Source organism: Mizuhopecten yessoensis, unplaced genomic scaffold, assembly GCF_002113885.1.
Source record: "Mizuhopecten yessoensis strain PY_sf001 unplaced genomic scaffold, ASM211388v2 scaffold3989, whole genome shotgun sequence".
NCBI classification, from domain to species: domain Eukaryota; kingdom Metazoa; phylum Mollusca; class Bivalvia; order Pectinida; family Pectinidae; genus Mizuhopecten; species Mizuhopecten yessoensis.
In genome coordinates this window covers 300,264-327,549 of record NW_018405320.1, presented here as the reverse complement: position 1 = coordinate 327,549, position 27,286 = coordinate 300,264, and the positions used below count along the sequence as shown (strand labels likewise).

Genomic DNA, 27,286 nt, shown 5'->3' with positions numbered 1-27,286 from the left:
ACAACATGTAGTAATTAATACAACATCTAAAATGACAATTTTTTAAAGACAACAAGTAATAATTATTAGATATATTTATTAACCACAGAAAAGTTGGTAATGTTCTTTTTTCAAATGTCGAAACTGAATACGGCAGTGTTCATTTCGTAGCAAGCATATAGTAATAAGAGTCAAAACTATGGTGTATGGCATCATAATCAGTCTCCTTTATTTCAAAGCTGACTTTGATGTCAAATCCGGCTTTGTACAGTGTTGATTGTATCTCTTCCTTTGTTATAGAAAGAGCGCGGTATCTATAGTCCCCCATTTGGTAACTGTCACCGTTCAAACAAACAAACAGGATCAGATAACCCCCTTTCTTGAGAAGGGAGGATATATTTTCAAGACATTTTCTGTACTCCTCGACAGTGAACGCTGCTGTTCCAATGCAGTAACTGGATACTATGATGTCAAATTGTGTATCGCCATTGAAGTTCCCGAGAGGTTGAGCAGACGTCACGTCTATTGGTAAGATTCCTTGAACCTTTTTCCTTATTTCACTTTCTACTTCGCTTGCAGTCCTCCTACACGTAAAACAAGAACATACCATTTATTTCATTCCTTAATTCCTCACATCTTGGATACTCTCCGCTTCCTGCACCCCTCGAATATGTCACAGCAGAATTTAAGGCACATGGCTAGCTATGTGATTGATCTCAGGTAAAAAATACACTGATCAATCGCTGGGCTGATGCTTGTCCATTGAAGATTATAGAGAATCGACATCCGACTTCAAAACCTGCCAAGTTTACCCTCACGCAACCGCGAGATTCTAGAAATGTACATTAAAGTATCAGACTAGTCTACCTGTCTCATCCACAAGGGTGGCACACACTGAGCCTTTGACTTTGCTATAACATCTTCCAGGGGTGCAGAGAGCGAAAGTGGGCGTAACCCTGGAGTATCGAGGATGATTTCTCCAACACAGTCGTCCATCAATAATAACAAACCATTGATGAGATCAAACTACAATTTCTGAACAAATTTAATCATCATAATATAAAAAAAAAACATACACTAAAATCATTTCGTCATAGTTATATGGTTTGCTGCAAACAATGAATAAAATATACTATTTTCTAAAGCATCGGCAAACCTTCAAGCATATGATATCAATTATATTGACTAGTATAAAGTAAAAGTTACAAATGTGCCTAGTTTAGCCAAACATATGTATTTTATAAACGCTTGGCACTGACCGTAAATGATCGCGATTTGTAACAAATATAAAGTACAATGTTAGTATACTTACACAATTTAACACGGAAAAAACCGTTTGAAGTTGCAAAAGAGCGCAGTTTTGATTGAAGGAAGTTATTTCTTAACATTTTCTTCGGGTTGGTAAGTACATGCATGTGTTATAAAAAAATCTTTTTACACAACCAATAAGATTTTCTATGTGACGTTTCGACGACTAGTACGATATGTACCTTCACCTTCATCAGACAAATGACCAGTGAAGCGCATGCACCCAAAGGTGTAATATGTGTACGAGTTGTCCACAAAATCGGTGTCGATTCGGCTACGCTGTAAGCGCATGTTTAATATTGTTATATATGTACCGAAATGATTCGAAATGAAACGTTTCTGAACATGGAAAGACATAAGTATTTTAGCAATCACATTCCGGTTTTCTTTCGTGAAGTCTGCTTATACACAAAAGTCGCTTATGGTTCGTTAGTCACGCATAAAGAGGTATTACGGATAAGTGTAGTGTGACAGACAGTGCATTGTAGAAGATAACACATTATTTTAAATCTGTAAACGAATGAAGAATCGAAATTATGTTTTACCGGGGAAGTATGACGGGGAAGATAATCAACCAGACACATCGACACATGATAAGCAGTACGTGTGAAGTAGGAATATACAAAATCAGCCAGTAACCTTGATTTGCATGAAAATATTACACGGATTGGCCTCAAATGAATAAGAGGGAACACGTTTAAGTGATATTCTATATGGGGGATGTGCCTTGCTGATTCGTTTTCACTCCAGGGTCCCTTTTTGATGACGTCACCTTACTAGCACTTGATTTAGACTTACATGCACATATTGGGTATCTTCGTTGGAATAGAAAACGCTTACCATTCCAGATCGCCTGGTCTTTACATGTATGTTCTCGTACTTTTTGAGTATCAATATAAATCATCCTTTCGTTCATAGTTTGCCCTAGTTGATAATTTTGATTTTGAATAACGGTTCTGATGACGCTTTGATACTGGTATTATATGTAGGACAATGTAGTGGTAGATACTTTGCATATCATTAAACTTACGTTCCTCCCTCCAGGCTTAGCACATATTCGATCACATTTGCAGGTTGACTTATCTCCCCTTTATGCCACTTCTCTAGATAATGAAGATTCTGTGGAGTGTAGTCAGAGAGAAAGATCTCGTCCACGTGACTGCTTGCTGAGATCACAGTATGAATTGTCGGACCAGTACCCACGTCCAATAATCGCTTACCGCACACGTCGTCTGCAATAAAAACACGACATACATCTTCGGGTATATATAATTCATATTGGATAGTTTGAAGATGTGGCATACTTGTAACAATTTTTTTTAGCACGTGTAAAAAGTTGATTATCTATATTAAACTCATATCGGCGCGAATCTATTTCTGTATTTCGACGGCAATTACCAATTTACACGCAGGATCACGAATCGCTACAAATAAATATGGTATGTAGGGATAGACTTATTTTCATATGAGAATTTAAGGTTAATTATATTGTATGTATTTTACTACGTCTGCAATATAACGACGCTTTTCATTGGTTAATAACCATACAGTATTGACGTATCTCAGATAAACATTTTGAAGGATTTGGTGTTAAGCAGATCGAGGCATTATATTTGGTTCTACAAGAACATACAAAATGAACTAGTATATAGACAAATGTTTTAAATATATATTTCCTTGTGATTTCTACAATATTAAAAGAAATAAAGTTTTTTATGTATAAGAAGTCCGAAAGCTCTAATTATACCACAATTGAAAGACAATTCTTCAGATATGTCTAAACATTTTCTTCAGGTTGGTGAGTATGGATAATTAAAAGTTCTTTTTACACAAACAATAAGATTTTCTATATGACGTTTAGATAACTAGTACAAAATGTACACTGTCACCTTCATCAGAAAAATGACCAGTGAAGCATATGCACATAAAGGTGTAAAATGTGTACGAGTTGTCCACAAATTTGTTTTAGAATTATTCAGAGCTGCATCTGTGTTGGTGTTATGTGGTGTTGATTTCTCTTCAAGACGGTTTACTTTAGTCAAGTGGCGTTGTTTACCTGTGTCGAACGCTCGTTCACATATACGCTTCATGACCAAGTATTAAACAAAGCGTAGCTGCATCAAGTCAATTCGGTACACATATAACAACTATTGTACATACGCTTACAGCGCAGCGGAATCGACATCGTACACATTTTAAACCTTTGTGTGCATACGCTTCACTGGCAATTTGTCTGATGAAGGTGACGGTGTATATATCGTACTAGTCATCGAAACGTCACAAAGAAAATCTTATTGGTTGTGTAAAAAGAACTTTGTATAATTCTTCAGATAAGTGACAGAATAATTTTGACAAATAATGTAGACTAAACCAATGATAAGTAAATGTAATCAATCATTACAGCAGTAAAACAACTACCAACTGTCACATATTTTGAGACGTTCGGTTGTATTTGTATGTATTAACTTTATCCGTGCATGAACAGGTGAATTATGCAATCCCTTTATAGGAAAGTAGACCCTCGTTCCATAAAATACAACACCAACGCAACGTGCAATACATGCAATGCCTCGTTTTGTTTTTCCGTGATACGAGAAAATCAAACTTATGTTGATCTACTTTTTGAACGAGTACTTCTTATAACGCTTAAGCTTTGAACATGATCAAAACACGGAAGATGGAATAACATTTTCGACGGCGGTTTAGGCAGATTTGGAATTCTCCACCTGTTTGTCCTCCAGCATCACCAATGTTATCTAGAATTACGGAACACCTGTGAAACGCAGTGTAATTATTTTTTAACTTGCTGTTTGTATTACCAAATTACCAATTGACCAGGGAGTTTGACATTCGTTTATCATTTCGACTTACATTCATTGAAGAATTTGTGAGAAACCAATGAGTCCTAGAATGACGAAAACCGGTATAGCGCTGTTTAATTCATTTGGGTATGTTGTATATATTACCGAAGTCTTATAGGTACAATCACATGTGTGTTGCGCATTCGTCTATCATTTTCACTTACATTCATTAAAGAACTTGTGAAGGACATCGAAATCAAACCTCATGTTGTAAGCAGCTTCATCTGATGCAATGACGTTCTGCATGTACCATTCTGGGTCAAAGTTTTTTAAATCGCTAGCTTCTTTCAATTGCTCCATCGTTGTTGTTTCCTCTGGACCACGTAACCTAAAAGACACAGGTAAACAAATATTTTCTCTGTAGATTTCGTGATTTGTTTTGACTTACTCTTTGCTGATATATGTCTGATAGGCTTAATATTAAAGAATTGTCCCGGAGACGTGGTTCTCTTTGACATTTTGCCGAAAACTGAACGTAAAGTATGCCTATTCAAATGAATGTGGCAGAATACTTGTCCGTTTACTGTGAAATCAGATATTTTCGTTGGGCCAATTTTTCTTGGTCTCGATATCTGAGTTATATACATACAGTAATTATGTACATGTACTTCTAGTGTTTTAATCGTGACATTATTATAGTGTGACATTATAACCGAACACGTGTTTTCAGTTTAATTTATAAAAATATATACTTTTGGAAAATAATTACGATTTCAAATATAAATTACTGTATGTCAAAATAAGAATTTAGTATATAGATTTTTTATTTTTTTTTAGTTTATTGAACAATTAACAGACCTGTGTATAGGACAGCATCAAGGGCATATTTACGATGTTTTTGCACTTTCCGAATTGCTAGTAACTTCACATGAATATAGAACCAGCATTTATCGTGATTATAATACACATAACACATGATGATACACATATTCAAACTGAAGTAAGCATCGTAATATTAAAGTCATATGTTGGCTATTTTAAAAATTCTGATACGTGTGATTTACATTTTAATTTACATACCCCTTATCATTTAAAGTATCAAAACAAATGGCATATCTAATATATAGTCAGCTATTCATATCCCAGCAGCATTATTCTATAAAAATATTGATAATTTTCTAATTCCCCTTTCTCTACAGATGTAATATTAAATAATGAATAATGTTTATAAATGAATCGTGGATGACATAAACGGGATGTACATAAAAATGGAGAGAAGTCTGATTAATATAACACAGAACCGGAACACTACTTCCGGCACCGGACATGCGCAGAACACGCTATTGTAGCAGACCACACTGCACGGAGTTTACAAGATTTGCGGTGCCTAAAATGGTACGATTAACAGAACATTACTAAGGTAAACTACATAATACACAGCGAGAACAACATCCATTGAAGCCGAGCATTACACGTTATTCCTATAAAACGACCGATAACACTTACAATCTTTCAAAATCCTCTAAGCAAGTGCGGCGAGTAAATGTAAACAAACAGCGGTTGCGTTTACTCTAATCTACAATAATTGAACATATTTATAACTGATAATTTACTGGCATTCTCTAACAATGAACATATGTACATTTAAATAGTCCTAAACCTCGTTTCGATACAATGTTATGACTATTTTTGGCAAACATTTGATGACACTTTCTTGAAGAATTATGGCAGAAACGATATAACAATCATTCCATTGATTTCATGAAACAGAACATTATTTTAAAATAGTTATGTTAATGCCCCACTTACCCGACCTTTGAAACGTAGTTTTTGACACGGGAGATATAGGGGTGTATGTTACTGATATCACGAGGTAGATGTTTATCTAGAAAGGTCCGCTATAAAGAGATGCGCATAAAGACCGGAAGTCGTTATATAGGTTAGGTAAAATATCTTTCTAGACCTGCGATAGGAAATCAACGCCACTATGTCTATCTTTCCGCGTTACTGATTAATAGCACCAGGTGTATCGTCAGGGCATCACAGAGGCATTGATAAGCTTGTAAAACTATGACACAGAATTGGGATGTATGCGTTCACAAGAAGTTATAATATTTAAGTTATCGCGATAGTTTTTTACCGATTGAAATTTATTTTATTCATCCTATTCATTTATCGTGTTCAGTAAACAAAACAGGATGTTGATATGAACGTGTCTATGAAAATTATATGTCAATGTGTGATTAAATAAGCAGTTTGAGTCTCTCTTATCACGGTGAAGTTCTGTTGTTTAAAAAGGGCGAAAGAGTTCTAATGTTTTGTTCATAACATTTGAAAATAAAAACATTAGCCCGACAATAGACTAGCCAAGTGTAAAAAAGGAACCAACACCACGCTGGTAATGGACACGAACTGCGCACAACACTTAGAGATGATTAGGTGGGTTTAGGATGTAAGGTAGGTGTAGAATGTAAGGTAGGTGTAGGATGTAAGGTAGGCATAAGATGTAAGGTAGGTGTAGGATGTAAGGTAGGCATAGGATGTAAGGTAGGTGTAGGATGTAAGGTAGGCATAGGATGTTAGGTAGGTATAGGATGTTAGGTAGGTATTAGGATGTTAGGTAGTGGTTATGATGTTTGATATGTGTTAGGATGTTAGTTAGGTATAGGATGTTTGGTAGGGGTTAGGATGTTAACAAGGTGTAGGGTGTTAGGTAGGTGTTAGGTAGATATAGGATGTTAGGTAGGTGTTAGGATGTAAGGTAGGTATAGAATGTTAGGTAGGTGTTAGGATGTAAGGTATGTGTTAGGATGTAAGGTAGGCATAGGATGTAAGGTAGGTGTAGGATGTAAGGTAGGTATAGAATGTTAGGTAGGGGTTAGGATGTTTGGTAGGTGTATGGTGTTGGGTAGGTGTTAGGATGTTAGGTAGGTATATAATGTAAGGTAGGTATATGATGTTAGGTAGGGGTTAGGATGTAAGGTAGGTATAGAATGTTAGGTAGGGGTTAGGATGTAAGGTATGTGTTAGGATGTAAGGTAGGTATAGAATGTTGGGTAGGTGTTAGGATGTAAGGTAGGTGTAGAATGTTAGGTAGGCGTTAGGATGTTTGGTAGATATATAATGTAAGGTAGGTATAGTGTGTAAGGTAGGTTAGGTAGGTATAGGATGTTAGGTAGGTGTTACGATGTAAGGGAGGTTTTAGGATGGTTGGTAGGAGTTAGGATGTTTGGTAGGTGTATGGTGTTGGGTAGGTGTTAGGCTGTTAGGTGGGTATATAATGTTTGGTAGGAGCTAGGATGTTAACAAGGTGTAAAGTGTTAGTTAGGGGTTAGGATGTAAGGTAGGTTTTAGGATGTTTGGTAGGGGTTAGGATGTTAACAAGGTTTATGGTGTTAGGTAGGTGTTAGGTAGATATAGGATGTTAGGTAGGAGTTAGGATTTTAGGTAGGTTTTAGGATGTTTCGGTAGTTGTTCGGATATTATGTAGGTATATAATGTAAGCTAGGTATATGATGTTAGGTAGGTGTAGGATGTAAGGTAGGCATAGGATGTAAGGAAGGCATAAGATGTAAGGTAGGTCTAGGATGTAAGGTAGGCATAGGATGTAAGGTAGGTGTAGGATAATTTAGGATGTTAGGTAGGTGTAGGATGTAAGGTAGGTATAGAATGTTAGGTAGGGGTTAGGATGTTTGGTAGGTGTAGGATGTTAGGGAGGCGTAGGGTGTAAGGTAGGCAAAGGATGTAAGGTAGGCATAAAATGTAAGGGAGGTGTAGGATGTTTGGTAGGTGGAAGGGTTTTAGGTAGGGGTTAGAATGTTTGGTATGTTAAGGATGTTAGGTAGGCGTAGGATGTAAGGCAGGCAAAGGATGTAAGGTAGGCATAAAATGTAAGGGAGGTGTAGGATGTTTGGTAGGTGGAAGGGTTTTAGGTAGGGGTTAGAATGTTTGGTATGTTAAGGATGTTAGGTAGGCGTAGGATGTAAGGCAGGCAAAGGATGTAAGGTAGGCATAAAATGTAAGGTAGGTGTAGGATGTAAGGTAGGTATAGAATGTTAGGTAGGGGTTAGGATGTAAGGCAGGTATAGAATGTTAGGTAGGTGTGAGGATGTAAGGTATGTGTTAGGATGTAAGGTAGGTATGGGATGTTAGGTAGGTGTTAGGATTTTAGGTAGGTTTTAGTATGTTTCGGTAGTTGTTCGGATATTATGTAGGTATATAATGTAAGCTAGGTATATGATGTTAGGTAGGTGTAGGATGTAAGGTAGGTATAGAATGTTTGGTAGGTGTTAGGATGTAAGGTAGGTATGGGATGTTAGGTAGGTGTTAGGATTTTAGGTAGGTTTTAGGATGTTTCGGTAGTTGTTCGGATATTAGGTAGGTATATAATGTAAGGTAGGTATAGGATGTAAGGTAGGTGTAGGATTTTAGGTATGTGTTATGATGTTTGGTAGGTGTAGGATGTTAGGGAGGCGTAGGGTGTAAGGTAGGCAAAGGATGTAAGGTAGGCATAAAATGTAAGGGAGGTGTAGGATGTTTGGTAGGTGGAAGGGTTTTAGGTAGGGGTTAGAATGTTTGGTAGGTTAAGGATGGTAGGTAGGCGTAGGATGTAAGATAGTTGTAGGATGCAAGGTAGGCATATGATGTAAGGAAGGAATAAGATTTTAGGTAGATGTTGTGTAGGGGTAAGGATGTTTGGAAGGTGTAGGATGTTAGGTAGATATAGGATGTAAGGTGGGTGTTACGATGTAAGGTAAGTTTTAGGATGTTTGGTAGGAGTTAGGATGTTTGGTAGATGTATGGTGTTGGGTAGGTGTTAGGATGTTAGGTGGGTATATAATGTTTGGTAGGAGCTAGGATGTTAACAAGGTGTAAAGTGTTAGTTAGGGGTTAGGATGTAAGGTAGGCATAAGATGTACGGTAGGTGTAGAATGTTAGTAGGCGTTAGGATGTTAGGTAGATATATAATGTAAGGTAGGTATAGGATGTAAGGTAGATGTAGGATTTTAGGTATGTGTTAGGATGTTTGGTAGGTGTAGGATGTTAGGTAGGCGTAGGATGTAAGGTAGGCAAAGGATGTAAGGTAGGCATAAAATGCAAGGTAGGTGTAGGATGTTTGGTAGGTGTAAGGGTTTTAGGTAGGGGTTAGAATGTTTGGTAGGTTAAGGATGTTAGGTAGGCGTAGGATGTAAGATAGGTGTAGGATGCAAGGGAGGCATATGATGTAAGGTAGGAATAAGATGTTAGGTAGATGTTGGGTAGGGGTAAGGATGTTTGGAAGGTGTAGGATGTTAGGTAGATATAGGATGTTAGGTAGGTGTTAAGATTTAAGGTAGGTTTTAGGATGTTTGGTAGGGGTTAGGATGTTTGGTAGGTGTATGGTGTTGGGTAGGTGTTAGGATGTTAGGTAGGTATGTAATGTTTGGTAGGAGTTAGGATGTTAACAAGGTGTAAAGTGTTAGGTAGGGGTTAGGATGTAAGGTAGGCATAAGATGTAAGGTAGGTGTAGAATGTAAGGTAGGCGTTAGGATGTTAGGTAGGTATATAATGTAAGGTAGGTATAGGATGTAAGGTAGGTGTAGGATTTTAGGTATGTGTTAGGATGATTGGTAGGTGTAGGATGTTAGGTAGGGGTTAGGATGTTTGGTAGATGTAGGATGTTAGGTAGGGGTTAGGATGTTTGGTAGGTGTAGGATTTTAGGTAGGCGTAGGATGTAAGGTAGGCAAAGGATGTAAGGTAGGCATAAAATGCAAGGTAGGTGTAGGATGTTTGGTAGGTGTAAGGGTTTTAGGTAGGGGTTAGAATGTTTGGTAGGTTAAGGATGTTAGGTAGGCGTAGGATGTAAGATAGGTGTAGGATGCAAGGTAGGCATATGATGTAAGGTAGGAATAAGATGTTAGGTAGATGTTGGGTAGGGGTAAGGATGTTTGAAAGGTGTAGGATGTTAGGTAGGTATAAGATGTTAGGTAGGTGTTAAGATGTAAGGTAGGTTTTAGGATGTTTGGTAGGGGTTAGGATGTTTGGTAGGTGTATGGTGTTGGGTAGGTGTTAGGATGTTAGGTAGGTATGTAATGTTTGGTAGGAGTTAGGATGTTAACAAGGTGTAAAGTGTTAGGTAGGGGTTAGGATGTAAGGTAGGCATAAGATGTACGGTAGGTGTAGAATGTTAGTAGGCGTTAGGATCTTAGGTAGATATATAATGTAAGGTAGGTATAGGATGTAAGGTAGATGTAGGATTTTAGGTATGTGTTATGATGTTTGGTAGGTGTAGGATGTTAGGTAGGTGTTAGGATGTAAGGTAGGTTTTAGGATGTTAGGTAGGGGTTAGGATGTTTGGTAGATGTAGGATGTTAGGTAGGGGTTAGGATGTTTGGAAGGTTTAGGATGTTAGAAAGGTGTTAGGATGTTAGGTAGGTATAGGATGTTAGGTAGGTGTTAAGATGTAAAGTAGGTTTTAGGATGTTTGGTAGGTGTAGGATGTTAGGTAGGTGTTAGGATGTTAGGTAGGCATATGATGTAAGGTAGGCATTAGATGTAAGGTAGGTGTAGAATGTTAGGTAGGTGTTAGGATGTTAGGTAGGTATATGATGTTAGGTAGGGGTTAGGATGTTTGGTAGGGGTTAGGATGTTTGGTAGGTGTATGGTGTTGGGTAGGTGTTAGGATGTTAGGTAGGTATGTAATGTTTGGTAGGAGTTAGGATGTTAACAAGGTGTAAAGTGTTAGGTAGGGGTTAGGATGTAAGGTAGGCATAAGATGTACGGTAGGTGTAGAATGTTAGTAGGCGTTAGGATGTTAGGTAGATATACAATGTAAGGTAGGTATAGGATGTAAGGTAGATGTAGGATTTTAGGTATGTGTTATGATGTTTGGTAGGTGTAGGATGTTAGGTAGGTGTAGGATGTTAGGTAGGTGTTAGGATGTTAGGTAGGCATATGATGTAAGGTAGGCATTAGATGTAAGGTAGGTGTAGAATGTTAGGTAGGTGTTAGGATGTTAGGTAGGTATATGATGTTAGGTAGGGGTTAGGATGTTTGGTAGGTGTAGGATTTTAGGTAGGCGTAGGATGTAAGGTAGGCAAAGGATGTAAGGTAGGCATAAAATGTAAGGTAGGTGTAGGATGTTTGGTAGGTGTAAGGGTTTTAGGTAGGGGTTAGAATGTTTGGTAGGTTTAGGATGTAAGGCAGGTGTAGAATGTAAGGTAGGTGTAGGATGTAAGGTAGGCATAAGATGTAAGGTAGGTGTAGAATGTTAGTAGGCGTTAGGATGTTAGGTAGATATACAATGTAAGGTAGGTATAGGATGTAAGGTAGATGTAGGATTTTAGGTATGTGTTATGATGTTTGGTAGGTGTAGGATGTTAGGTAGGTGTTAAGATGTTAGGTAGGCATATGATGTAAGGTAGGCATTAGATGTAAGGTAGGTGTAGAATGTTAGGTAGGTGTTATGATGTTAGGTAGGTATATGATGTTAGGTAGGGGTTAGGATGTTTGGTAGGTTTAGGATGTTAGAAAGGTGTTAGGATGTTAGGTAGGTATAGGATGTTAGGTAGGTGTTAAGATGTAAAGTAGGTTTTAGGATGTTTGGTAGGTGTAGGATGTTAGGTAGATGTTTGATGTTTGAGGTAGGTATAGGATGTAAGGTAGGTGTAGGATTTTAGGTATGTGTTAGGATGATTGGTAGGTGTAGGATGTTAGGTAGGGGTTAGGATGTTTGGTAGGTTTAGGATGTTAGAAAGGTGTTAGGATGTTAGGTAGGTATAGGATGTTAGGTAGGTGTTAAGATGTAAAGTAGGTTTTAGGATGTTTGGTAGGTGTAGGATGTTAGGTAGATGTTTGATGTTTGATATGTGTTAGGATGTTAGGTAGGTATATGATGTTTGCTAGGGGTTAGGATGTTAACAAGGTGTAGGGTGTTAGGTAGGTGTTAGGATGTTTGGTAGGGATTAGGAAGTTAACAAGGTGTAGGGTGTTAGATATGTGTTAGGATGTTAAGTAGGTGTAGGATAGTGTAGAATGTTGAGAAAGTGTAGGATGTTAAGTAGGTGTAGGATAGTGTAGGATGTTAGGTAGGTGTAGGATAGTGTAGGATGTTAGGTAGGTGTAGGATGTTAGGTAGGTATAGGATGTTAGGAAGGTGTTGGATGTTTGATAGGTTTTAGAATATTAGGTATGCATAGGTGTTATGTATGTGTCCGAGGTTTGACTCCAAGCAGAAGTGAATGTGCCCAGCTCTATAACAAAATTGGTTCAAATTAACTTGAGATGTGAAAGACTTGCAAAAATATGGTCTTGGATCTGCTTCTTCACCTACAATACTTTATGGTACTGGTACTCAGCAATAACAATGCATACTATAGGACTGTAACACCACTTCTTGAAACATTTCCATCGTTTAAATAGCATTCGATTAACTTCGCATTAATTTGATGACATAGAGACATGCAAAAGCTGCATTAAAACATGACTGAACTACTTTCAATGCCACAGTGATCAAGTAACCAATCATAGGACCTGTATCACTCACATCACTCGTTCACAGATGGTTTAGTTCCAAGTAGCATGACATAATTACTCTATACCTTATGAATCTATGTTGGAAGATTTTAATTAATTTTACCGATTATTCCTCCAAAGTTGGTTAGTCTAAAGCATTCATACAGACTGCTTCATGTAACTTTACACCATGAAGCTATATGCTTAATATGACCTTACACCTCTATCAGATGTCATTGTAAGGTTTTCACAAATTTGATCCCTGCAACCTTGGAAGTGGGTCAAGTTTATTTATTTGAATATGATAGCCTTCAATCACAGCATGATACTGGATCAGTCATCACCTTAGTCCCTAGGTTATTCAGAAGAAGTTACCTAATGGTTTTAACAGTTTTGACATAGAGTGGGTCAATGTCATTCATTTGAACAAATTTGTTTCCTGATCGGTAGCCAGGTAGCTTACTAACATGAAGTGCGATAAAGCGGGTATTTATCCAGCTTTTATAAGTTACTACCCTTTCAGCAAAAAAGAGGTAAAGTGACTGGCATGTTACGTATCTACATGTACAGAAGTATGGGCTAAAACTTGACCAAATGCTTTGTTTTGATAAAAATGATACTGAAAATATTACATTAGGAAAAATAATAAGGTATGAGAAGAGATACTTATATCTTAGTGCCTATGGATATGTGTTCTTTTGGCTTTCACAAACAATAGTTACACGGAAAAAATAATTGGTGTGTAGATATCAAGATATCAAAGGGGATAATGGGGAAAAAGGTAGTAAAAATGGCCTAAATGAATCCCTGTCGAGACTGCAAAAAGAATATTGAATTTTGACCTGATTTCAACTACACATGGGTCAAATATTTTTAAGGAATTCTTACCATTTGTTCTGTTGGACGGAAAACATTCGTCTTAGATCTAACCATGAATAAACTGAATAAACAGTCAGTTTATTTTTTATATTTTATAATGGATATGTATTCTAGCTAAATGTCTGGAGGGATTCCCTTTTAGCTCAGCAGTATACTCTGACTAAACTACAACATTTGGGATCACAGATTTGGCCCCGTGAATGTACATATACTTTTCACTACAGTAACACCTTGCCTATTACAATTGCCCCTCATTTAATTTTCCAACAAGATTACCGCCAACATATTTCAGGGCCCATGTTTTTGTTATTCTTAAGAATTTTTATATATTGCTTGTCATTGTTTGAAACTTTTAAGAACCCTTATATCTCATGTTTGTGACCTTTCCTGCTGAACTTATTATATGATAATGTGAATTAAAATTTAAACTCCAAATGAATATCTCTTTGAACCTATACTTCCTTGTTGAGTTGTTTGTCTCAAGAATTCAAATTTGTGTGACTAAGGATCTGCCAGAACCATTATATGCAGACCTGAACTTGAATCTGGCTTATGATATGTAGCTGCGATAACGTAGCTCCTGACAATGAAACAATTTTTATATAAGGGACACTGAAGAGGTAGTGTATTAATATTAGTACTAATGATACGGGTCAAACACTCGCCTTTTACAAATAAAAATTATCTAAGGAATGAAAGTTTTATCGTTTGAATTGATAGTCTTGTAAATAATAAATGAGTAATTTGGTGACATTTGATCATACTTTATGTTGCTGTGTCTGAGATTATATTTTCAAAGTGGCTTGTCCTTTGACTTATTGACTAGAATCGTAACGTGTGAAACAAGAGGCCCAATGGGCCTGAGTCGCTCACCTGGTATTAATTTCACACTTGTTATCTTAAAAGTGGACTAAAATACAACTACAGGCGGAATATTGGTGTTTGATTAATAAGAACCTATTAAAATATTTAAACATATGACAACGGTGACGTTGAATGTCGAACAAGGATATTAGGTTGAACAGAGTTTATAGTCTTCCAACCCAGCATGCTTCTATCAAAATAGCATTACCCTGGACTTTTTGGTTATACAGAACAAATCATTTAAAGATTTAAACATATATTGACCACGGTGACCTTGAATAAGGGCGAGGGTTATTCATTTGAACAAACTTGGTAACCCTTCAACCCAGCATGTTACTGGCCAAATATCATCTCCCTAGGCCTCTTGGTTATTCAGAAGGAGATGTTTAAATGATTACAACATATTTGACCCCATTGACCTTGAATATGATTCAAGGTCATTCATTTGAACAAACTTGGTAGCCCTTCATTCCAGCATGTTACTGGCTAAATATCATTATCCTGGGCCTCTTGGTTATTCAGAAGAAGTTGTTTAAAGGTTTTATACATATTTGACCCCTGTGACCTTGAAAATGGATGGAGGTTATTAATTTGAACAAACGTGGTAGCCCTTCATTCCAGCATGTTATTGGCCAAATATCATTATCCTATGCCTCTTGGTTATTCAGAAGGAGATGTTTAAAGGTTTCATACATATTTGACCCTTTGACCTTTAATATAAATCAAGGTCATTTATTTAAACAAAGTTGGTAGACCTTTATCCCAGCATGTTACTGACCATCTATCATTATCCTAGGTCTCTTGGTTATTCAGAAGAAATTGTTTAAAGATTTTAACATATTTGACTCCTGTGACCTTGAAAATTGATGAAGGTCATTTATTTGAACAACTTGGTAGCCCTTCAACCCAGCATGTTACTGGCCAAATATCATTACCCTAGGCCTCTTTGTTATTCAGAAGAAATTGTTTAAAGGTTTTAAACATATTTGACCCCTGTGACCTTGAATATAAGTCAAAATCATTTATTTGAACAAACTTGGTAGCCTTTCACCCTAGCATGTTACTGGCTAAATATCATCACCCTAGGCCTCTCGGTTATTCAGAAGAAGTTGCTTAAAGATTTTTACATTTTGACCCCTGTGACCTTGAAAATTGATGAAGGTCATTTATTTGAACAAACTTGTTAGCCCTTCATCCCAGCATGCTTCTGGCCAAATTTCATCACCCTAGGCCTTTTGGTTACTGAGAAGAAGTTGTTTCAAGTAAAAAGTTGACGCCGGACGACGGACGGACGACGGACGTCNTAGGAATCCCAATTTTACAATTTTGAAGCCTCATCTACCAAGGATGATTCTGACCAAGTTTGAAAAAAATCCATCCACTGGTTCTTGAGAAGAAGTTGAAAATGTAAAAGTTTACGCACGACGCACGACGGACGACGGACGACCGACGACGACGGACGAAAAGCGATTGGAATAGGTCACTTGAGCAAAGCTCAGGTGACCTAAAAATGTGGAATGACCTAGATATATGTATAAGGAATTTGGTTTCTCTCAGTTCATTTAAAACAAATATAAAATCAAAAGGTAAACTACATAATAAATGCTTTTTGGTATGGGGTTCCCGTAAATTAAATATACTTCATTGCCGTATGTGAAACCGTGTGAGCACCAATTTAGAGCAAATTTATCTTATACAGCTGAATGTGCATGCGGTAATCCATGTGAAGACTCATATCACTTCCTCTGTGTCTGTCCCATATACACCCAGCATCGTAATCTATTAATAAGAGAGCTACAACCTTTCGTGATGATTTAACTTTAGACTTGCTCCTATATGGCGATCCTTAATTCAACAATGATGAAAATACCTCACCTGCAAAATCTGTCCACAATTATATCAGCAAATGCAACAGGTTTGGCTGAATATGATCATCTTTCTCTCTCTATCATTCTTTTTTCTCCGACTCTACCTGTGTTACTATCCTTTACTTCGTTACACTATCCATCTTTTCTTCCTCTCAATTTTCTATTTCCATATACAAACATAATATATATATATTGCGTAAATTACCTTATCAAGTTATTGTTTATATACATGTATTTGAAGAAAAGGACTGTGATAAGTTGTGAAAACTTGTGTCCAGTAAATTTTTAAATATTTATTTGCAATAAAATATGTTTAAATCAACTCGGTGATGATATGAGCCAAACATTCGGATTCGATGTTGGGTTTCACTACTATGAAAATAGAGAGGCAAGTGCGTGAAACTCATAAAGAAACCGAAGTCCTGTGAATAAGGACCATTCACTTCACCGTTGATAAACATTAACCACTGTTTTTGTTATGATGTATGCTAATAAGTAATATACATTGTATATATAAAAATACTTTTGAAATGTCTATTTCATATGCTAGATATTAAATAAGGACACGTCCAAATATTGAAATTTACAATTACATCATCAATCAAATTGGTGTATAACCTGTTTGTTAAAGTGTAGGTATCTCACTGCTGGGAATAATTGCAGATTTCTACAAATCTCGTGATGAAACTTCCCAATAACTCAACATCATAAAAGAAGACAGACAAGTTGTAACCTATGTTTTGTGGAAGACTCAGCGGGTGGATTTCGTAGTCCCCGAGCTGTGCCGTAGTCTTGATAGGCAAACTTATCTCTTAGCCACATCTATCTCTTTTCTGCAGTGAGATGGTGCAAAAGATACTCACTTAACTCATAATTGATTTGAAATTAGTACTTTTTCAAATTCGTTTAACTAACTGTTTTACGCACATGTACCTCCCCTTTAGTTTAACAATAGTTCAGACCCATTCAGGTGTCTATCTTTTTTACCCCTATCATCACCGATGCCCTATAGGGACGAAACAGATGTATTGCGCAGAGCACTTCACTTTTGACATTTGTATAATTATATCACCACATTTTCGGATGCATTCACATGTAAGTTTAACCTTTCAACAATTAATATAATATCAATATTTCCAGACTTTTTACAAAATCATACATGTGATACTGTAAAAGAACACATAATTTCTCCGACATATGCCTTCAAATGTCGGTAAATGAGCTAAAACGACCTCTATGTCATGTAAAAATAACAACAACAAAATACAAAATAAGCATTTGAACAAACACTGCTGTATTTGTATTGTACATGTATAACAACAAGTGACAGATAACCTATCATGCTATTCTCCNTAGGGAGGTAGGGATATTTGAATCTTTTGTTTTTGGGCTACAAAGATGGGTGTAGGTATTGTATATGCATACTAAAGTTATGGTAATTATTACTGAAATGAAAATGTATATTCTATTTACATTATCATATCTTTCAAGCAAAGTCTGCAGATGTTTTAACCTTTAAAATCCAAATACAGAAATAAGGGTTTATTTATCCGATAAAACAAATCTATGTACAGTATACTATAACAAAAAAATGTATTTCACAATTACTATAACAAATATGTGTACTTTACAATTACTCTTACACCGATATGTACTTCACAGCTACTCTAACAAATATATGTATTTCACAATTATTCTAATAAATATTGTATACTTTACAATTACTTTAACAGCTATATGAACTTCAAACCTATTTTAACACTGATGTGTACTTCACAATTATTTTAACAAATATGTGTACTTCACAAATACACCAACAAATGATGTGTACTTCACAATTACTATAACAAATATGTGTACTTTACAATTACTCTTACACCGATATGTACTTCACAGCTACTCTAACAAATATATGTATTTCACAATTATTCTAATAAATATTGTATACTTTACAATTACTTTAACAGCTATATGAACTTCACACCTATTTTAACACTGATGTGTACTTCACAATTATTTTAACAAATATGTGTCCTTCACAATTACACCAACAAATGATGTGTACTTCACAATTACTCTTACAAATAATGTGTACTTCACACTTACTCCAACACTGATGTATACTTCACAAGTACTTAACCAAATATGTTTACTTCACAATTATTCTAACAAATATGGGTCCTTCACAATTACTATCAAACAATGTGTACTTCACAATTACTATCAAATAATGTGTAATTCACAATTACTATCAAATAATGTGTACTTCACAATTACTCTAACACCGATATGTACTTCACAATTACTCTAACACCGATATATACTTCACACTTCACAATTACTCTAACACCGATATGTACTTCACACTTCACAATTACTTTTACAAATATTTGTACTAAACAATTACTCTAACACTGATATGTACTTCACGATTATTCTCACAAATAATGTGTTTTTAACAATTACTCTTACACAAATATGTACTTCACACTTACTCTAACGCTGATATGTCCTTTACAAATACTCTATTCAATATGTATACTTAACAATTACTCTAACAAATATGCGTTCTTCACAATTACAATAACAAATATGTGTACTTCACAATCACTTAACCGTTTGCTGATATATACCTCACGATTTCTCTATAAGAGATGAAAACTTCACCACTGCCGTGTACTCCACAAACTAAATATACTATATCACCGATTTGTACATGTACAATAGTTGTTTAAGAGTTCACATTCTCTATCGTTGTCATAAATTAAATTGTAAATGAAGGTCGTTTAGTGTTGACCTATACAGTTTTTTTTAAAGCATGATGGCCACCATCCTCGATACTCCAGGGGTTACGCTCACGTTCGCTCTCTGCACCCCTGGAGTGTGCCATATCAACATTTAAGGCACGCGGCTAGCTATTTGATTGGTATCTGGTAAAATAAAATCCTGACCGATCGTTGGTCTGATACTGTACCTATCTTTTGAAGATTACAAAGGAGCGACACCCGACTTCCAAGCCAGTCACTTTTACCGTTACGCGACCACCAAATTCTTTTGATAGAACCTTCGATTTTGCTATGCCATATTCAGGGATGCAGAGAGAAAAGTGAGCGTGACCCCTGGTGTCGAAGACGGATGGCCACCTAAGGTGAAGAAAACGCTTTTAATTTTGCCGAACAAACTTTCAATTTCCTTAATCGTTGGTTAATGGTTTTTCCTGTGGTCCTTTCATGTCGAAGATTTACAATTTACCAACGTACATAAATAAGGTTTGCAAATGACACAAACCCAACTTACACAATTGTATAATTGTAATATACGTGCCATCCCTGTAATTTCCCTGGACTTTAACACTGTTCATAGAACCACGTCCCTCGTCCTTTCAGGGTCGTTTCCTGTTTCTGCCAGTGTATCATCTTCTGTCAGTGATTCTGCCGTTAACAGCGGAATGTCCCTGGCATATCGCCCCTGAAAATAATAATTAAATGATTTAAGAAAATCAATTGAATTCCACTCTTACCTTACATTGTTAAAACATACTTCACGAAGCGTGGAAACAGCGAATCCGGTAGGATATGTTCGATTAGAGGATGAACTAGTCCCGAGTTTCATCTGGCCCTAACACCAGACTTAGACATGTTGACATATAGATGTCTGGTGTGTGGGGCCAGAGCGCATTGCTATTTGAAAATGTTGAATTCTCAGAAACCGTTTGGTAACGGGGAGTGACTAATCAACAAAAAAGACGCGGTCCGGACATCTTCTAAACAAGAATGATATCTTCCGTTTTCGGTCCGGATCAGTACGGTTTGTTGATTAGTCACCCCATGACCTACAAAAATGGCGTTCGCTCAGGTGGGCAATTTTGAACGATTGAAAATCGAGGACTCTACTGACGGCATTTGGTAGCTGTTGGTAATAATAAGAGCTAATTTGGATTAATAAATAATCAATTTATATATATATGTGAGGGATGTGTTGTGTTGTGTCATAGTAGATTTTTCTTGTCAACACCTCACAACTCTCCGATACCAAATGGTGTTGGAGAATTCCATGTTTTCAAATAGCAGTGCGCTCTGGCATATGTCAAAATGTCTAAGTCTGGTGTTAGGGCCAGAGGAACCTCGGGCTAAAGATGAACATAACACACAAACAAACAGGTAATAGATACAGCAAAATATAAATAGAACTTCATCATCAGCTGTTTCGTCCTTCTAGGACTCATCATTAATGCTAAGGGCTAAAAACTGGAAATCAAAACTGGTTTACACTACTGCTGAAACAGTAGGGGAGGTACAAAATATCACTTACATTATGAATTTCACCATTTAGATGAGTTTAGAGGAGAACTGGTCAATATGATATTAATTAGTGAAATGTGTATATTATGAACCACGCCACTACATGAATCAAATCACTGTGGTTGTCAACGTTATTGCTGGCCTCGGGGACTATACAATCCACCAGCATAGCCTTACACATGTATCTTGAAAGATAAACTTGCAACACACAGATGAAATACTTTTGATAGAAAAAAATACAATGATAATCATGTTATCTTTCTGGGTGGTTTCTGTCGATTCATGAAACATTTGACAAAACAACTCTCCAAAATAGCCATGTTTTGCGGGAAAAATGCACGTTTTCTACAGTTACAACTTACCTGCATCATGGAGAAACAGGTCTTGCAATTCTTTCTTTTCTTGCTGTAGTAGAACCAAACCGCACCAGAAGTTAACAACACAGTACAGATCACTCCAGTTACTATCAAAAGGTATACTATACTAGATAAAATACAGCCGTCACGGATATAATTCACGAAGGTACCAGTGGGGCACGAATTCACACATTGTTTATCATACACAAAGAAACCTTTATCCTTGAGACAAAAACTCTTTCTTATACAAGTTCTTCCCATTATTATGTAACCGTCTGAACACTTATTCACGCACTTGAAGAGTTCCTCTAAGTACGGATGGGAGATAGTACATGAAGACACACATGTTCGAGAATCAGCAAGATATTTCATTGGACAATCAATGGCCATGCACTTGGTCCCATTCGCGTATGTCTTGCTGGGGCATTCTTCGTAACATTTTCTATCAGCATGACCGTCTGATGAATTGTGCTCTCCTCGTGTAAACTTTTGATCGCTTGGACACGTCTCAACACATAATTGCCCAACAGAAAATGACGGACATGACGTCACACACTGGATGTTATCAACGAACTGGTTGTCTAGGCAACGCTTCCGGCATATAGTACCATGGGGTGAATACTCGATAAATTGGTATTCATTAGCACAATTTGTAACATCCACACATACTTTGTTTATTATAACTTTACCATGTGAACATTTTAATACACAAGTATCATTTTCCTGTATGTAGGTTTCAGGGCATGTTTTTGAACAAGTCATACCGTTCCCAAACGGTGTCCTTAAACTTGAATCGTTTGGACAACTCTTTAAACAAGTTTGATTCACAGCGAACGGTTTAGAGTCTGGACATGTGAAATGACACTTATCATTATCGACTAAACGCGGTGCAGAACAGTTAGCAACACAAGTAAAAGCCAATTGCTTGGAATTTGTAGTAGTAACAGAACGCCATTTATGAGAGTCTGGGCAGCGCTCTAAACACGTGTTATTATCCGGGAACCCTACTAATGGCGGATCGCAATGATCAAAACAGAAATCCTCTTTCATAAATGTATTTTCAGCACATTCTGCAACACATTCCATTGACAGGACTGATCGATGCTTGTCACTTCGGTATTTAAGCTTATGAGACAAAGGGCATTTTCGCAGACATGTCGAATTGATGAAAACAGTGTTATCGGGACATTGATAAAAACATTGATTATTCCACGTGAATTCTCCTTCTGGGCAAATCGCAGTTGTTTGACATACAACGTTACCAGACTGAGTTCGACGGAAAGATGGATGCGAATTCGGGCACACGCTAATACATTGTCCATTGTATGAATACCTGGCAATGCTAGGACACGAGCTTTGACAACTTCCGTTGTATACCACCATTGGCGATGGACAACGAGACAAACACGTCTGATTAACTTTGTAGATATGTGTCACCGGGCAATCGTCTACGCATGTCCTATTGAATATAAGACGACCAATAGGACATGATTTAACACAATGGTCTATATTTAGAATTTGCTTACGGTTACAGCTCTGAACACATGTAAAAGGTGGAGATTTTCCAGTAAAATATGGATGAGTTTCCGGACAGCTAGCTTCACAAGTGGAGTTCATTAGATACCTGGCGGGTGAACATGTTGGTACACAGTTATTTGCTTCGATATAATAGTGATCAGGACACACAGGTGTACATATTGGTATCACGTACGGTGGGAGGCGGCGAGTTAATACATATACATACGGAGCTATCACAGGGCATTCCCTGACACACGAGCCGTTCCATAGATAGTCCTGTCCATTAGGACATTGAACTTCACACTTGCTGCCATTGGTGGATGTAAACTCGGGACAGGAAGTGACGCAGAGACTAATATTCCAAACTCCGAGAGATTTCGGGGCTTCAGGTGGACAGACATCGACGCACGTAGAAAGATACTGGTGCGTGTGTTGGGGACATGTTCTGAAACAGGTCTGGCCGTGGAGGAAATATCTCGTAGAACAAGCTGACACACAATGTCCATATTCGTTATATGGGCTGTCCGCGGGACAGCTCGACACACAAGAGTCATTCAGGACAAGCGGAGATGTGTCTGAACAATCATGCATGCAATTGCCTTCATCAGGGAGAGTTCCATTCGGACAAACGGACAAACACTGTGTGTCGTAACATAACGGCTTATCACTGGGGCATGTAACCACCTGACAGTGGTTCGATGACTTATCATCAATAAGTCCTGTTGCATTACTACACGTATCGGGAGAATTGTATTGGTACCCATATGGGCAAAACGCAAGGCATAGCTGTTGGAACTGTAGTGGTGCAGCCCGCGGACATGATACAGTGCAATTGGACGAGAACTCTATCTGGTTATACACCCCTGGACATTCTGAGCTCCCTTCGTCGCTTAGTGTTAGATCACGCCACAAAGCATTACTCTGAAATGATACCAAAAATAAACACGATTAATATAATAAAATAATATTTAATGTTGTGGTATTTACTATATTCAAAAGAAAATATGCACACAAATTTGAAAAGGGTAGAAGCAGATGTCGTAGGGTATTAGCTTGATATCGGACTGTTGGAATCGCAATTATAATTGTGACTATTTTCAGTCGTGTGTTTCCTATACTAAAACGTGACCCCTATTTCATATATACCCCTGCCCTCTATCGTTATAGAAATATTGTATAAAAAGGGACAGAATTGCTTTAAGGATATCAATCCAATGGTATAGGAAAATCATAGTATAGGTGTATAGCGCTTATAAGGAGCCAATTTAACGGCTGTAAATACAAATTTAAAGGGGGATATGAAAATAATAGAAACAAACATATCGTTACGTCAAAAAAAACATTACGTCATAGTCATAGCAACGTCATTGCAAGACGGCGTCGTTCTTTCAATACGTGATTATTTTATCGGCTTATGTTAAAAACCCTTCTGCTCGTACCAATTGTACCGATTTGGTACGGTATCAAATAATGTAACGAAATTGAATCGCCAGCAGTTTCCAAGATGGTTGCCGTCACTACTAAAATGCGCTTCAATTTTTTTCTAGTTTTCACGCCGCGCGCCGATTTATAAATAGAAACAGACAGAACATGTTAATTCATAAGGCATATTTACCTGTTAAAACCCCGTGACAGTAACAAAATTTGAAGTTCGACTCGATGTTTCAGGATGGACCGGGAATTTAGACTATATATCGATATAACAACCATGTCAGTAACGTATCAGTGTTCTGTTCTCCCCATGTTGTTTTAAACAAACATGTTTAACATCTTAATCGATATATCGTCAAACATATATATGATGTCCTTTATTCATTCAACAGCAATTATTAAACAGATTTTTCTCCAAATTATATTAATCATTCTTTGGCATAGTTTTAATCAAATGTATTGCTTATTGATTTGGGTGGGCATACCAAGAAATTGATTCGTTCTGTTCTACTTAAAAGAAAGTAAAAAGTAAGTAAAGATAGACAACTCTAAAAAAAAAAGCATATAAAAGCATGTCTTTTGTTAGTTACATTTTCCGAAAGTCATAAGGCGCAGGCCCCTATTGAAACCAGGTAGAACAAAATCTCTGTCATATTTCCTCAGGACCCAGGTGTGGATTAACATTTCCTATTGGGTTTTCGTATACGCATGTATGCATAATAATGTCGGACTACTTACTGTAGCTCTAGTCTACTGTATATATACATGTATGTATTTATAGATATGGCTGAATTGGACATCAGCTATATAAATATTGTATTATTATAGTCATATGTATCAAGCTTGTGCTGTAATTAATTATCCATAATGCGTAACGGTTACGTTCACATCTCTGAAACACAGACGTATGCATGAACAGACGATTTTTTAGTGGGGCAACACCACTGTGAAACATAGACAGGACTACATATTGTTATTGCCGGTAAACCAGGCACAGTGTTAACTCACTATGTAACACAGACAGCAATCGACATATGTGTTGCATCGACAACAAAAACAGAACAGGGGATACAATTTATCAACCAACACACGCGTACGTAATGTGTGTGTCAACACGAACCATTCAAATTTATATATATTCAGACATCGCGTTATCAATGGTACATATTTGTACCGGTGTGTTGTCTGCATTATATTGTGTCTGTACGTTTACAACATGTACATATGTGTATACGGCACATGTATACGTACCTGATATAGGGATAGGGCTGATACGACCATTCTTATCACGTGATTTAGAATAACCATGGTCCAAGATACCTGTCCGTCCTGTCCTCAGATATCATAAACATGAACGTGACCTACTTCTTGGTCTGAACACTGTGATTTCAGCCGTGACGCTTAGTGAAACGCCAGACGCGGTATGGTAAAATTAGCGGGAATTCCAACCGATAGCAAAAATCAATACCACATCCTGTTGACAGGACGGGGCGGACCTAAAGACTATACTGTATAAAGCACGGGATTATATAGGTCAGCGGGTATAATAAACGGTCCTGTACTATCGTGTTTAGCTGCCTTTATCCTCGTCAATATCAATGTGCAGAAAAAATCCTTAAGGATGATCCTTACATATTTCATATTTCAATAAAAATTATTATCTAGAAAAAATGTTGATTTTGTTATAAATAGTTTATTATATATTCCAATCCAACATGTATTATCTCACCGAGTGCTACATCTGGGATACATGTAGCATTCCTAAATCCGAAGCTAAACATTTATAAGACGGTTGGAATTAATTAAAGCTAACGATTAATGGGACTCACAATATTTCCATGTAAACAGTCATGAACTTTGCCCTTTTTCGACCATTTAAAATATTCACTTTCCAGAGGAAATTGCACTTCGTTCATGTGTTTTATAGATTGAGAGATACGCGCTGTCACTCACTCATATTCAGATGTATCATTACATATGAAATTATGAGAAATCGTGGCCAATATCCCGTAAAGTACATTGTAAACCCACTGTTTATGCTGAATATTGACTTCGCCCTCACACTGCTCGTCATCATTCTAGCCTGGCGCGTAGCTTGACTGTAAACTATGTGCATGGAAAGTTTACGATCTAATTATACAAAGGGGGTGCCTACCCTCTCCCATCCCCCTCAATACATTTGAGCTCTTTTTTCAGAATTTCTGACACAAAAAGGAGTGGAATCGCTACTGATAAGACAGAAAATGAGTTAGATATCGTCGAAAAATAAAATGGAAATATTTAGAGTATGCTCCCTGAATAACTTGTAAGTTGAACAAAATCACTCAAAATCATAAAATTCCTAAACATGCCTATTCCGACAAAGAAGTGTAAAGTCATCAAATTCAAGTATAAAAATTGGCGTTTCTTTTTACGTTTAAAGAAATTAGAAATGATCTTTGATGATGATGCAGACGTAACGTTGTCATACACTGTATTTGAATCCAGGGGATCAACAAGTGTCTATTGTATAATTAATATTTTTCTCGAACAGTACAAACATTTATATCACTATTTTGGACCACACGCAAAAAATACAAATCAAATACATGTAGTACATTTGATTTGATCAAATACCATGGTGAATACATGCTTTTATCCTCAAGTGAATGACGCTTCAAATTCCTCAGCAACACAAAACATCCAAACAGCGAGTTGTCCGTTTTCACCTTGTACATTGACGAGTGTGTACATGTAAAGTACCATATTTTATAAACTAAAAGGAAAATTTATATCAAACTGGAGAAATAAAATGTATACTTCTCCGAAAGGAACCAATTATAGAATATATAAATACGAACTTTGTTTAGAAAAGTACTTACTAGAACTCCCTCCGAATCTAGCCAAAGCGTATTGTAAGTTTAGAACATGTAATACTAAGTTACCAATTGAAAGTGGTAGGTGGTTCAATATACCACGTGCAAATAGATTATGTAGTTAATGTTATTTAAGAGAAATTGGCGACGAATTTCATTATCTGTTTACATGTACACATCAACCAATTCTCAATAGTAGGCGAAAACATATGTCCAGATATTATTATGAAAGACCAAACACATTTAAATATCATACATTATTCAATTATGTAACACAACATGAATTGACATCATTGGCTAAATTTATTACCAATATTAATGACATAATTAATTTACAATACTAACGTCCATCCTGTTCCACCATGTATTATTGCCACCCATTTGTATATATGTATTCTCTACACTGTATTGCCGATGAGAATAAAACAATTGTCATTGTCATTGTAAGAAAAAAATACCAGTTACCTCCCCTCTGCCTTTGAAGTTGTTGTGCCGAAATGAAAAACACTTATGTAATTAAAGCTGAGTGATCTTCTAAACTTTATCGGTGACGTGCTCGTGAACGCTGCTCTTTTGTTTAAAATAAAATCGATTTGGAATGAAAGGAAACGTTTCCAAGAAATGTTTGCATG

General features: G+C 36.8%; 1 protein-coding gene across 2 annotated transcripts; it reads right to left on the bottom strand.

Annotated features, from left to right (window-relative positions):
- On the bottom strand, positions 1 to 25,242 carry LOC110448303 (nicotinamide N-methyltransferase-like). 2 transcript variants are annotated; one of them, XM_021494472.1, is made up of 4 exons: positions 25,051 to 25,242; positions 4,313 to 4,476; positions 2,318 to 2,519; positions 1 to 563 (listed from the first exon to the last, which is right to left on the bottom strand). In XM_021494472.1, exons 2-4 carry the CDS (start codon positions 4,446 to 4,448, stop codon positions 140 to 142), a joined length of 762 nt encoding a protein of 253 aa, XP_021350147.1. In that variant the 5' UTR covers positions 4,449 to 4,476; positions 25,051 to 25,242; the 3' UTR covers positions 1 to 139. The 2 variants fall into 2 exon arrangements, with proteins under 2 accessions (XP_021350147.1, XP_021350146.1); XM_021494471.1 differs by lacking the exons at positions 1 to 563; positions 2,318 to 2,519; positions 4,313 to 4,476 and adding exons at positions 17,647 to 19,661; positions 20,857 to 23,289.
- Between the last annotated feature and the right edge of the window lie 2,044 nt (positions 25,243 to 27,286).